Source organism: Nerophis lumbriciformis, linkage group LG30 (assembly GCF_033978685.3).
Source record: "Nerophis lumbriciformis linkage group LG30, RoL_Nlum_v2.1, whole genome shotgun sequence".
In the NCBI taxonomy this organism is placed as follows: domain Eukaryota; kingdom Metazoa; phylum Chordata; class Actinopteri; order Syngnathiformes; family Syngnathidae; genus Nerophis; species Nerophis lumbriciformis.
In genome coordinates, this window is record NC_084577.2 from 32,863,776 (window position 1) to 32,879,021 (window position 15,246).

General features: G+C 38.5%; 1 protein-coding gene across 2 annotated transcripts in view; it reads right to left on the bottom strand.

Annotated features, from left to right (window-relative positions):
• The window catches only part of pear1 (platelet endothelial aggregation receptor 1), an 81,547-nt gene that overhangs the window by 27,206 nt on the left and 39,095 nt on the right, over positions 1-15,246 (bottom strand). For both annotated transcript variants that reach the window (XM_061934141.1, XM_061934142.1), the window contains exons 5-6: positions 14,286-14,378; positions 1,334-1,580 (exon numbers count right to left, since the gene is read on the bottom strand). In XM_061934141.1, the coding sequence (XP_061790125.1) occupies positions 1,334-1,580; positions 14,286-14,378 (340 nt within the window). The remainder of the gene's footprint in view (positions 1-1,333; positions 1,581-14,285; positions 14,379-15,246) is intronic.

The following is a 15,246-nucleotide window of genomic DNA, read 5'->3' on the forward strand; positions in this document are numbered from 1 at the left end:
TGATGTCTGATCATCAGTAATGATGTCTGATCATCAGTATGGACATCTGATCATCAGTAATGACGTCTGATCATCAGTAATGACGTCTGATCATCAGTAATGACATCTGATCATCAGTAATGATGTCTGATCATCAGTATGGACATCTGATCATCAGTAATGACGTCTGATCATCAGTATAGACATCTGATCATCAGTAATGATGTCTGATCATCAGTATGGACATCTGATCATCAGTAATGACGTCTGATCATCAGTATGGACATCTGATCATCAATATAGACATCTGATCATCAGTAATGATGTCTGATCATCAGTAATGATGTCTGATCATCAGTATGGACATCTGATCATCAGTAATGACGTCTGATCATCAGTAATGATGTCTGATCATCAGTATGGACATCTGATCATCAGTAATGACGTCTGATCATCAGTAATGACGTCTGATCATCAGTAATGACGTCTGATCATCAGTAATGATGTCTGATCATCAGTAATGAGGTCTGATCATCAGTAATGATAGTTTGATGGCGAGTAGCAGTGTTTGCCGCCCGGCTCCGCCCACCACGAATAGCTACTGACTGATTGAACACTTTAGGGTGTTATTGCATTTGTACCAATTCTGATCAAGATGTGAATTTGTGGAGCTGTTGAACATTTGTGGTGAACCACAGTTTGGCACCATGCCCGCATGGGTAGGCAAAATTCCTTCGCAATTTATCATCGCTCATATGTCTCGTAGCTGACATTTTAACTCACTTGTGAAAGTACAAAGATTTGAGATGATCGACTTCCTGTATGGAGTTTAATTTGTGTATTAATCACGAAAGCTTCTATTAAACACTTAATTTCTATAACTCAATTTTTTGCGTTTGAATTTTGTGAACTCAATTTTTTTTGGACATCAAATTATGCTGACAATCTCAATGAACAAAATGTGTGTTTTCAAATTCAGTGTAAAAAAATCAGTGTATAAAAATTAAGTTTATAAAAATTTCAGTGTAAAAAAATTATTTCAATGTATAAGAATTTTGTGTAAAAATTGTCAGTATATAAAACAATTCAGTGTATAAAAATTCAGTCTTAAAAACATTCAGTATATAAAAAATCAGTGTAAAAATATTTCAGTGTATAAAAATTAAGTGTAAAAAATTCAGTGTTTAAAAGTTTAGTATATAAAAAATCAGTGTAAAAAAATATTCCAACGTATAAAAATTTTGTGTAAAAATTGTCAGTATATAAAAATTCAGTGTTAAAAAATTCCGTACGTAAACATTCAGTGTATAGAAATTGTGTGTTAAAAAGTAGAGTATATAAAAAGATTTCTTACAAGGTGCCGGTGAAAGTGTCGCGGCACGAGCACTCCCCGCTGGCTTTATCGCACAATCCTCCCGTCCCACACTTGCACTTCTGCACACAGTTCTTGCCGAAGGTGCCGGCGGGACAAGCTTTCTCGCAGTAGCGCCCAATGTAGCCCGGCGGGCACTGACACGTCCCCTTGCCCGGATCGCAGAGGGCGCCGTTCTTGCACTTGCACTGCTGACCGCAGCGTGGACCCCACTGCTTGTCGCCACAGGCTGAAGGGAGAAGGAACACTTTTGAATCCAAGAGTTAGAGAAATCACATTTCCTTCTAGAAGGGATTTCAACCTATTGAATATATTTATCATTTCTTGCTTTTATATCAACCAACCAAATTGGCTATTACCGGGTAACGATCATGTCAAATCAAACAGTACAATATTTTGATACTTGGTAGTTCAGTTGCAGACTTGGCACCGGCTTAAGTACTTGGCGAGTAAACAAGCACTCAAGTCGGTAATGTTCCAATTCTCCATGCCAACAACAAAGTATGCCTGAGAGAAAGCGTCCAAAGTACAGTAAGGCTTCACATTTCAAACTGCGCTAGCTCGATGCTAACTTACATTGGATATGTCCTATTCATGCCACTGATTAGCATTAGCAATTTTCCATGGCGACTTGAACACCTTCAAAATGATAACTAAGATGCGAGTACAACACTTACAGTATTGGACTTCTACTGCAGTGTAAGAAACAAATAGTTTACACTTCTTTGAAAAATAGGTAGAATATGCTTTAAAAATAGGACAACCTGCATGGTAGCAAAGCTGCACTATGTGAAGCACGATGTAGCAAGTAACGACTGTAAACACTTTGTAGCAAGTAACGACTGTAAACACTTTGTAGGGCTCAGCAAAAGACAAGACCGGCATTTAAAAAAAAATCATTCACAAGAACACACATTTTTTTATGCATTGTAATTTGTAATAATCTAAAAGTATAAGATGGCCAACAATACTCTGTTTACATCTTGTGACCTCAATACTTGTAGCGATATTGTCATTATGGGCGCTAACGCTGAGGAACTACTTTTAGTGATCACAGAAAGCTAACTAACTCATACTGCTATACTGATCTGCTGCATCACCTCAAAGTTGGTGAAAGTTAATTATGGATGATGAATCATGTCTCTCACCTGGAGAGGAGAAGGTTGTGACCATAAACTTTCAATTCAACTTAGACGTGGTGTTGGTGTTGACAAGAAAGACACAAAAAGACGCTTGTTGTGTTTATAATATAACTGCACGGCACAGTTCTATTATGAGAAACTCACTGCTAAAAATATTTTATTATTGAACAATGAACATTTATCACCACATAAAGACACACACAAAGGAAAATGAGTACCGTTGAGTACTGGTCTTGGAAATTCAAATGAGAATGGTAGCCATGCGTAAATAGTGACCCTTGACCAAAATGACTCTAAAAGCTTGTAGAAGGTTTTTCCAGAGGAGTGTTACAGCTACAAAAGTTAGGATTGCTTTGAGATTTCTAACGCTCCACACCCCAACACGTTTGGTTCTTTAGGTGTGCAATATTTACAAAGGATGGCCAGAATGTAATACAAGATTCAAAACAATAATTGTGACGTTTGATATGCTCAGACCTTCCAGTAAAACTCCTCCTTCTAGTCCAACTACAATAATGCAGTCGACTATTTGAAAAAGACAAAAAGAATAGACCAAGTTGTTTTTCTAGCTTGGCACTTGAACAGTCACACTTCCTTCATGCACCAAGAGTTTGGACCCTAACTTCACGTCTGGTTAGCACATGGTGATGTCATGGAAAACACTTTTTCTCAAAAAAAGACTGGATTAGTGACACGAGAAATCTGCATGTTTAGCCACAGAGAAATGAAGAACAGAACACAAATTGAGCTTTTGACTGGCCCAGACCTGAGAGTGGTCTCAGCAGCAAGAAGATTTGCATGGAGATAGAAATAGAATATATAGAATAGAAAGTACTTTTTTGATCCCTGGGGGAGATTCAGCAGGAGATCACAAGAAATGAAGAACAGACCTGAAAGTGGTCTCAGCAGCAAGAAGATTTGACTGGCCCAGACCTGAGAGTGGTCTCAGCAACAAGAAGATTTGACTGGCCCAGACCTGAGAGTGGTCTCAGCAACAAGATTTGACTGGCCCAGACCTGAGAGTGGTCTCAGCAACAATAAGATTTGCATGGAGATCACAAGAAATGAAGAACAGACCTGAGAGTGGTTTCAGCAACAAGATTTGACTGGCCCAGACCTGAGAGAGGTCTCAGCAACAAGATTTGACTGGCCCAGACCTGAGAGTGGTCTCAGCAACAAGAAGATTTGCATGGAGATCACAAGAAATGAAGAACAGACCTGAGAGTGGTCTCAGCAACAAGAAGATTTGACTGGCCCAGACCTGAGAGAGGTCTCAGCAACAAGATTTGACTGGCCCAGACCTGAGAGAGGTCTCAGCAACAAGATTTGACTGGCCCAGACCTGAGAGAGGTCTCAGCAACAAGAAGATTTGACTGGCCCAGACCTGAGAGTGGTCTCAGCAACAAGAAGATTTGCATGGAGATCAGAAGACGGATGCTCACACAGGGCTTGGGTTTCAGTCACACGATTCAAGAGGTCCACCGGGAGGTGTTTTGGGACATTGGCATCATGTGATACTCCATGAAGCGGCTCAGTTCTCTCAAATCGAGGAACGTTTCCATGGCCACCTCGGGGAATGTTCTATCTTTCAATCATAGCTAATCTTTGTCCACAACAATAACAGCCTGTAAAAACTGCCCCAGGAGCCCCAACTTTTTTTTTCTAAAGCCGCTGCTCCCAAAAGTAGATCTAAATTTGGCTCGGCACCGCCAGTGTTTATCTGAGCAACTCAAGACAGAATTCTTGGGATCGCTGGAGTCTCAGGCGAGGGGGCGAGGGGACGAGGCCGCACGCTGTCACGTTGACTGATGACAAAGTCAGCTGGGGCAGCCCAGACCTTCTCCCCACACTCTTCTTTAGGACACTTTGATTTGATCTCTCTGAGGCATTGAAACTAAACAATAACTGAACAGGTGCTATAAAGCACAGCTGTCCAAACTACGCCGTCTTCAGTTTGCCCCGCGAGACGTCACAAGTTTAATTTGAAATATCTGACAACCTGATTACTGGAACTAGCGTGGACATTGTGAGAAAATCAGGTCAATGACCATGAATTGTTATTTGATGAAAACACAGCAAAGCATTGACTTATATGACCCAATCAAAACAATCTTCCCTAGTCATGGTGCAAAAAAGATGAAAACAAATGCAACTAACATAAAAGTCAACACACGTGGTTATTATTATTATCCAAAATGGCAAAGCACCATACAAATGAAAAAAGACACCCATTTAAAACCAATGCAATGCATGATGGGAAAATGCAAAACACTCTCTCCACTTTAGCTGCTTGATGTTTCTAATTGATTACAAATCTTTAAGAAGGTCGTCACAGAATTAAACCGGTCGAACTTTCACATACTCTTAATATCCAATTGTATTAATTATTAATGAACAGAATCAGATATACTAAATCCATATTAATACAAAAAGTACACATATATAAGCTAAATATATTCTTACTTTACATGCAGTTGGCTTTCGGCCCCTGGCCAAATTTCTTTAGCCCAATGCGGCCCCCAAATTAAAAAGTTTGGACACCCCTGCTATAAAGGATTGTATTTGCTAATGGCGTCCCACAGGGTTCTGTGTTAGGGCCCTTATTAAAAAATAACCTCATTAAAACTAATCACCATTCACCTCCCAAACTGATGATATTATATCATCAACTAACAAAATATCCATCCATTTTCTACCGCTTGTCCCTATCGGGGTCGCAGGGGAGTGCTGGAGCCTATCCCAGCTGCATTCTGGCGGAAGGCTGGCTACACCCTGGACAAGGAAGGCCGGGTACACCCTGGACAAGTCACCACCTCATCACAGGGCCAACACAGATAGACAACATTCACACACTAGGAACCATTTAGTGTTGCCAATCAACCTATCAGGTGCATGTCTTTGGAGGTGGGAGGGGCCTATCCCCAGGTGCATGTCTTTGGAGGTGGGAGGAAGCCGGAGTAGAACCCACGCAGTCACGGGGAGAAGATGCAAACTCCACACAGAAGGACCCCGAGCCCGGGGATCGAACCCAAGACCTTTGTATTGTGAGGCACATGTCCCCTGTCCCAAAAACATCCTGCCACCAATTATGAGTATGTCAATACAAAGAATCAATGTCATCAAATCCACTAAAGTTATTTTTATTTGGCATAATATTACCTAATGGTGTCCCACAGAGAACAAGGCTAGGACCCGTGAAGATGATGTTGATTAAAAACTGGGGCTGTTTAACTCATGCGATAAATGACAAAACATTATTAATCATGTATGAATGCAGACTAGCCGCACATACATTCGTGCAACGAGGAGTGGCAAGTTTCACATCAAAATAAACCCTAGATGCCATTTGAGGTATAGCTATTTGTAAGTTTTCAACAAATAAATAACGTGCAATTAAGTACAACAATTAAAAAAATATTCCTATTCGTCTATCTTTTAAAGTTAATGTAAATTATGCACACAAGTAATTTACTTTGATTATTTGTGACTAATCAAAATGTAAAAGCGGGATTAATCGGATTAAAAAGTGTAATTGTTTGACAGCTCTTTCAAAAACTAAATATTATAAAACAATAATTGTCCTCCTTCCTGCAGCTAAACCTTAATCTAGTAACCCTCCATGAGATTATATAACACATCTTCTTCAAACTGTTTTATTTATGGTAACTTCAATAGAATGTGCTTTGATGGCACTAGCTGCAGATGGAAATGAGGGCTGAAGCTATAAATCCAGCAGAGGGCGCTGCGTCAATTTAGATTTTGTAAGTATACCTGTATTTATTCGTTAATGTTTACAACCCAATTAAAAATTCAGTATTAACTGTGAGAGGGGTTCTTAACCTTTTTGACCTTGGAGAACACTACAGAGGGGCCCGGGGCCCACTCAAATGTTAACATTGAATTAGTAATATTACTCTTCATTTTAATACAATTTAATTAGTACATCTAACCTACTTACAGTTTAACAGATTAACAACCTTGTCAAATGATATGAGTTAATGTGTTAACCACAAAATATTCTAATTGACTTAACACATAAACCTTAGGCTTAGGTCAGGCTAACTAGAAAAATAACTAGCCATACATACTGCATAAGAAGAGACTCATAAATAAATGATGACATTTTTTTGACATACAATCATTTAGTGCTAAAATAAATAAACAATAAAAACTAATGCACATGTTTAACTAAACTGTTAATAAAATTAAAGTGCAAATGAAAACACAGCTTCAGAACTTTAGTCATAATTTTTGCACTTGAGAAACGTCTGTATGACTTTAGCTCCAGACTTTGTTTGATATTGTCATTACTGCCACAAGTGGTGGAAAGGTGTATTACAGCTGAGTAGCGCTGCCAGCCAGCTGACATGTACAGGTATATTTAGGGGGAGAACAGGTATATTAAGGCGGAGAACAGGTATATTTAGGGGGAGAACAGGTATATTGAGGGGGAGGACAGGTATATTAAGGGGGAGAACAGGTATATTTAGGGGGAGAACAGGTATATTAAGGGGGAGAACAGGTATATTTAGGGGGAGAACAGGTATATTAAGGGGGAGAACAGGTATATTAAGGGGGAGAACAGGTATATTTAGGGGGAGAACAGGTATATTTAGGGGGAGAACAGGTATATTGAGGGGGAGAACAGGTATATTAAGGAGGAGAACAGGTATATTTAGGGGGAGAACGCCTACGGCTAGGAAACACTGTTATAGGGTTTAGATGTTGGCTTTGTGATGTATGATTCACAATTGTTATCATCAGTAGGAGGGGGGTCTACTGTATGTATTCATTGTGTGTAAACATAGAGATGGTGTTCCACAGGGATCAGTATAAGAACCCCTGATATATTAGCTAGTCAGATTACTTCTAGACCCCCACCCCAGATCCCACCTCACTCCTACCCACTTCTCCAAAGTGGGCTGGCTCAGGGTGGAGGACAGAGTCAAACAACTTGCACTGAGCCTGGTCTATAAAATCCGCTACACCTCCCTGATACCGAAGTACATGTCAAACTACTTCCTTAATGTAAATGACCGCCATAACCACAACACCAGGGGGAGCTCCACTAACCACGTTAAACCCAGATTCCCATCTAACAAAGGTCTTAACTCATTCTCTTTCTATGCCACATCAATGTGGAATGCACTCCCAACAGGTATAAAAGAAAGGGCATCTCTATCCTCCTTCAAAACCGCACTAAAAGAACACCTCCAGGCAACTACAACCCTAAACTAACACCCTCCCTGGATTGTTGTTAATAATCAAATGTAAACAATCAAATGCAGATATTTTTCTTATGCCTTCTGATCTCTCTCTCTCTCTCTCTCTCTCTCTCTCTCTCTCTCTCTCTCTCTCTCTCTCTCTCTCTCTCTCTCTCTCTCTCTCTCTCTCTCTCTCTCTCTCTCTCTCTCTCTCTCTCTCTCTCTCTCTCTCTCTCTCTCTCTCTCTCTCTCTCTCTCTCTATGTCCACTACTTGTTGTACAAATCCTACCAAGTCAGACCTACACTGTTCCAATGTCCATTTCTCTGTTCTCAATTGTTGATGACTGATGATAACAACCAAACCTAACCCCCCCCCCCCCCGTCCACACCCTGAATTGTAAATAATGTAAATAATTCAATGTATACACCCTGATGATTATCTTGTGTGATGACTGTATTATGATGATAGTATATATCTGATAGTATATATCTGTATCATCAATCAATTTAAGTGGACCCCGACTTAAACAAGTTGAAAAACTTATTCGGGTGTTACCATTTAAATAAATGATAAATGGGTTGTACTTGTATAGCGCTTTTCTACCTTCAAGGTACTCAAAGCGCTTTGACACTATTTCCACATTCACCCATTCACACACACATTCACACACTGATGGAGGGAGCTGCCATGCAAGGCGCTAACCAGCAGCCATCAGGAGCAAGGGTGAAGTGTCTTGCCCAAGGACACAACGGACGTGACTAGGATGGTAGAAGGTGGGGATTGAACCCCAGTAACCAGCAACCCTCCGATTGCTGGCACGGCCACTCTACCAACTTTAGTGGTCAATTGTACGGAATATGTACTTCACTGTGCAACCTACTAATAAAAGTCTCAATCAATCAATCAATCAATCAATCAATCAATCAATCATCCACCTTCATTTGCAGCCTGCTTTTCATCAACCCTGGAGAGGTTTTACTCCTTCAAAGCTAAACCCACAAAAGGAATAATAATGTTCAACTTGATCCTTTTCCCACGCACTAGAGCATATATATTATATATACATTATTGACATGAATGTCTCAGGGTTCACAAGCTGTGGTGCACTTACTTGGAAAGTGGAATTGTAATCGTGTGCGTGAAAGTGTCTTTTACAATCTTGTCTTTTCAAAAGTGTGTTTTACTATCTTGTCTTTTCACACAAATCAATGGACCAATAATCCTCTTTTTCTGGCCACTCTCCCAATAAGCAAAGTTATAATATTTCCAATTTTCCATCTCCTCCTTCCTGCTTCATGCACTTGGGAAGCTCCAAAAGCTTTGAAAGAGAGAAAGGTGTAGTGGTAGAAAAGCAGAGAGGAGAAGTTAGAAGCCAGGGGGAGGTGCTGAGGGAGCGTAAGGCAAGATGGAGAAAAGTCAGAGAGTGGACTCATTTTTTCCATTTCCTCTTTCTCTCTCTTTTTGCCTCTGCACAGGACAACAATGAAAGAAGATTGTGGAAAGAGATGCCTTTCACACCTCTGCCAAGTCCACTGTGGACTGTTTTGACCAGTCCACTATGGGTTTGACCAAGCCCACAGTGGACTGCTGTGACCAGTCCACTGTATGATTGACCAAGTCCACTGTGGACTGCTGTGACCAGTCCACTGTATGCTTGACAAAGTCCACAGTGGACTGCTGTGACCAGTCCACTGTATGCTTGACCAAGTCCACAGTGGACTGCTGTGACCAGTCCACTGTGGGCTTGACCAAGTCCACTGTGGACTCGGGTGAAAGTAAGGCAGATGTACATGGACATGAGAAGCACTTTGTGGCAAGTTTTTGAGTTTCCTCAAATGGCACAAAATCCCAATGTAGAGAAATTGTCTGCAGGGGACAATCCACAGTGTGTCCCCCAGGGATCAATAGTCAAACCCCTAACGTGAGCATCGTAGACAATCCAGATCAAGTACCCTAAATTCCGGACTATAAGCCACTTAATGTTTCCTACAATTTGAACTCTGCAGCTTATAAAACGGTGCAGCTAATTTATGGACTTTTCTTTGTTGATGGCCATAATGTAAATATTGAAAAAAACAAAAAAAAAACAAGCAAAGACACTGAAAATGTGTGTAATTGTTTGTGCTGTGGCGCCATCTTTTGGACGAGTTTGCTCACTGCACGTGCTGCAGTGCTGCATTGCCCTTCTGTTTAGAGCTGTCAACCGGAACTACAAGTGCTGTTCCGTCTTCTAGCCATCCATAACGTTCTACTTGTACAAATTCTTCATACATCACTCCAAGCAAAGTTTGTAAGTATTACAAACCCTGTTTCCATATGAGTTGGGAAATTGTGTTAGATGTACATTTAAACGGAATACAATGATTTGCAAATCCTTTTCAAGCCATATTCAGTTGAATATGCTACAAAGACAACATATTTGATGTTCAAACTCATAAACGTTTTTTTTTATGCAAATAATCATTAACTTTAGAATTTGATGCCAGCAACACGTGACAAAGAAGTTGGGAAAGGTGGCAATAAATACTGATAAAGTTGAGGAATGCTCATCAAAGACTTATTTGGAACATCCCACAGGTGTGCAGGCTAATTGGGAACAGGTGGGTGCCATGATTGGGTATAAAAGTAGATTCCATGAAATGCTCAGTCATTCACAAACAAGGATGGGGCGAGGGTCACCACTTTGTCAACAAATGCGTGAGCAAATTGTTGAACAGTTTAAGAAAAAACTTTCTCAACCAGCTATTGCAAGGAATTTAGGGATTTCACCATCTACGCTCCGTAATATCATCAAAGGGTTCAGAGAATGTGGAGAAATCACTGCACGTAAGCAGCTAAGCCCGTGACCTTCCATCCCTCAGGCTGTACTGCATCAACAAGTGACATCAGTGTGTAAAGGATATCACCACATGGGCTCAGGAACACTTTAGAAACCCACTGTCAGTAACTACAGTTGGTCGCTACATCTGTAAGTGCAAGTTAAAACTCTCCTATGCAAAGCGAAAACCGTTTATCAACAACACCCAGAAACGTTGTCGGCTTCGCTGGGCCTGAGCTCATCTAAGATGGACTGATACAAAGTGGAAAAGTGTTCTGTGGTCTGACGAGTCCACATTTCAAATTGTTTTTGGAAACTGTGGACGTCGTGTCCTCCGGACCAAAGAGGAAAAGAACCATCCGGATTGTTCTAGGCGCAAAGTGTAAAAGCCAGCATGTGTGATGGTATGGGGGTGTATTAGTGCCCAAGACATGGGTAACTTACACATCTGTGAAGGCACCATTAATGCTGAAGGGTACATACAGGTTTTGGAGCAACATATGTTGCCATCCAAGCAACGTTACCATGGACGCCCCTGCTTATTTCAGCAAGACAATGCCAAATCACGTGCTTCATAGTAAAAGAGTGCGGGTACTAGACTGGCCTGCCTGTAGTCCAGACCTGTCTCCCATTGAAAATGTGTGGTGCATTATGAAGCCTAAAAAACTTAAGCTGTACATCAAGCAAGAATGGGAAAGAATTCCACTTGAGAAGCTTCAAAAATGTGTCTCCTCAGTTCCCAAACCTTTACTGAGTGTTAAAAGGAAAGGTGATGTAACACAGTGGTGAACATGCCCTTTCCCAACTTCTTTGTCACGTGTTGCAGCCATGAAATTCTAAGTTAATTATTATTTGCAAAAAAAAAAAAAGGTTATGAGTTTGAACATCAAATATGTTGTCTTTGTAGCATATTCAACTGAATATGGCCTAGTGGTTAGAGTGTCCGCCCTGAGATGGGTAGGTTGTGGGTTCAAACCCCGGCCGAGTCATACCAAAGACTATAAAAATGTGAGCCATTACCTCCCTGCTTGGCACTCAGTATCAAGGGTTGGAATTGGGGGTTAAATCACCAAAAATGATTCCTGGGCGCGGCCACCGCTGCTGCCCACTGCTCCCCTCACCTCCCAGGGGGTGATCAAGGGTGATGGGTTAAATGCAGAGAATAATTTCGCCACACCTAGTGTGTGTGTGACAATCATTGGTACTTTAACTTTAACTTTAACTTTAAAAGGATTTGCAAATCATTGTATTCCGTTTAAATGTACCAGGTAAACACTGACATGCATTATTTAAATATTGTTATTTACTGATAAACACTGACATTTAATATTAGTATATTGTTATTTACAGATAAACACTGACATTTATTATTTAATTATTGTTATTTACTGATAAACACTGACATTTACTATTTTTCTGTTGTTATTTACAGATAAACACTGACATTATTATTTATATATTGTTATTTACAGATAAACACTGACATCTATTATTTGTATATTGCTATTTACAGATAAACACTGATATCTATTATTTATATATTGTTATTTACAGATAAACACTGACATTTATTATTTGTATATTGTTATTTACAGATAAACACTTACATTTATTATTTATATATTGTTATTTACAGATAAACACTGACATTTATTATTTTTACATTGTTATTTACAGATAAACACTGACAAATTATTATTTATATATTGTTATTTACATATAGACACTGACATTTATTATTTATATATAGTTATTTACAAATAAACACTGACATTCATTATTTATACATTGTTATTTACAGATACACACTGACATTTATTATTTATATATTGTTATTTACAGATAAACACTGACATTTATTATTTTTTACAGTTATTTAAAGATAAACACTGACATTTATTATTGATATATTGTTATTTACAGATAAACACTGACATTTATTATTTAAATATAGTTATTTACAGATAAACACTGACATGTATTGTTTATATATTGTTATTTACAGATAAACACTGACAATTATTATTGATATCTAGTTAATTACAGATAAACATTGACATTTTTTATTGATATATTGTTATTTACACATGAAATGGACCCTAATTAATTCATTATTTACTGAGGAGACAACTTTCTGACTTGTTATGAACAATTCGGTACACTTTATTTAATAAATGATATTGTTTTGTATATTAATGTTTTGTATTTCATTGACTTACTTTTTTAGTAAAAGATGTGAGCGAATATTGTTTGTTGAGGTGGTGTCAGTGGAGATGAAATATAGTAAAGTACTCCTCCATAGGTATCAATGGAGATGAAATATAATAAAGTACTCCTCCATACGTATCAGTGGAGATGAAATATAGTAAAGTACTCCTCCATTCGTCATCAGCCTCATTTAGAGAAACTACCTGAAGTGTGAAATGCGGTGGAAACACAAACTTCTACAGGATCCTAAAGATCTTTTTATAGGTTGTAGGAACCAAAAGTTCAGGATTGAAAAGGGCCTAAAGTGAGCAGCAATCTACTGCAGCTCTTGAATACATCCATCCATTTTCTACCGCTTGTCCCTTTTGGGGTTGCTGAGATAGGCTCCAGCACCTGCAATACAAGTTTTTTTCATTCTAGCGTTCTTCCAAATAACAACCTGATGTTGACATGACAACAACTGTGATGGTGTCCCACAGTGATTCATGTTAGGCTGGCTACATTTAGGTTCTCGCACACTAGCTGAGACTAAGAGTTATTCCTATTAATCAGGGTTAGGGTCTCGCACACTAGCTGAGACTAAGAGTTATTGATATTAATCAGGGATAGGGTCTCACACACTAGCTGAGACTAAGAGTTATTCTTATTAATCAGGGTTAGGCTCTCACACACTAGCTGAGACTAAGAGTTATTGATATTAATCAGGGTTAGGGTCTCACACACTAGCTGAGACTAAGAGTTATTGATATTAATCAGGGTTAGGGTCTCACACACTAGCTGAGACTAAGAGTTATTGATATTAATCAGGGTTAGGGTCTCACACACTAGCTGAGACTAAAAGTTATTGATATTAATCAGGGTTAGGCTCTCACACACTAGCTGAGACTAAGAGTTATTGATATTAATCAGGGTTAGGGTCTCACACACTAGCTGAGACTAAAAGTTATTGATATTAATCAGGGTTAGGCTCTCACACACTAGCTGAGACTAAGAGTTATTGATATTAATCAGGGTTATGGTCTCGCACACTAGCTGAGACTAAGAGTTATTGATATTAATCAGGGTTAGGGTCTCACACACTAGCTGAGACTAAAAGTTATTGATATTAATCAGGGTTAGGCTCTCACACACTAGCTGAGACTAAGAGTTATTGATATTAATCAGGGTTAGGGTCTCACACACTAGCTGAGACTAAAAGTTATTGATATTAATCAGGGTTAGGCTCTCACACACTAGCTGAGACTAAGAGTTATTGATATTAATCAGGGTTAGGCTCTCACACACTAGCTGAGACTAAGAGTTATTCCTATTAATCAGGAGTGTGTCTCCACCACTGAAGCTGCTTCTGGGCTCCAACTAATGACTCACTGCTTGTTTCCATTGGAAAAGCCTAATGTTTGCAATGGCTGTGAGCCGCTGGACTGACGGGAAGATGTCATTTCTTGTTGTGTCAGCAGTGTTTAGAAGATGTCATTTCTTGTTGTGTCAGCAGTGTTTAGAAGGCAATCCCATGGCCTAAAGGGGATTTCAAGAAGAAAGTCAATAAGGAACTTTCCATACCGCTTGAACAGTCGTGGCCTCGCCAGCCTCCCTCGCACTGACATCGGTCTGGAGCCACGCAGCGGCCGTGGACGCACTCCTGGGTGCAGCGAGCTGGTGATGACAGACAACATCTGACTGCTTTTCTCTCCAAATGCCCTCAGAAGAAGACCACATGTTGACAAGAATATTTGGAGATGTCACCATCAGAGATATTTCAATGACACGCCTTCTGCTTTCACTTAACCATCACCTATTTTCACTTTTCTACTTCCTATTTTCAAGTACAAAAGTTTTGAAAAGTGCTTATAATGAAAGGCAACTAATAATTATTGCATGTATATTAATATTAATAATCTTAGATAATATGAAAAATGCATACTATCATTTTTATCCACATTGTATTTCATTTTTTAAACTCTTTTTAAACTTGAAATGCCTCTTTTGAAAAGCACTAATACATGTATGGCAGTTATTATTAATAAATATACATGTAATAATACTATAATTATTATAATTATAATTATTGATACTATAACATAATAATGAATAGTTTTTCTTACTTTTGTATTTCATATATTTTACTTTGAATTCTTTATTCGCCTCTTTTTAAAGTCTCTTATAAATTAAAGTCTGCCAAAGATAATGTAATAATAATCTGATAAAAGAATAATATAAAATACCATATAAAAGTCATACTATTGTTTTAGTTTTTCTTTTTAAACTTTAACCACCTGTTTTGAAAAGCACTAATAAATTAATGGCAGCTAATAAACATATGTATATATATATATATATATATATATATATATATATATATATATATATATATATATATATATATATATATATATATATATATATATATATATATATATATATATATATATATACTGTATAATGGACAGACCACAGAAACCTCGACTAATATATATATATATATATATATATATATATATATATATATATATATATATATATA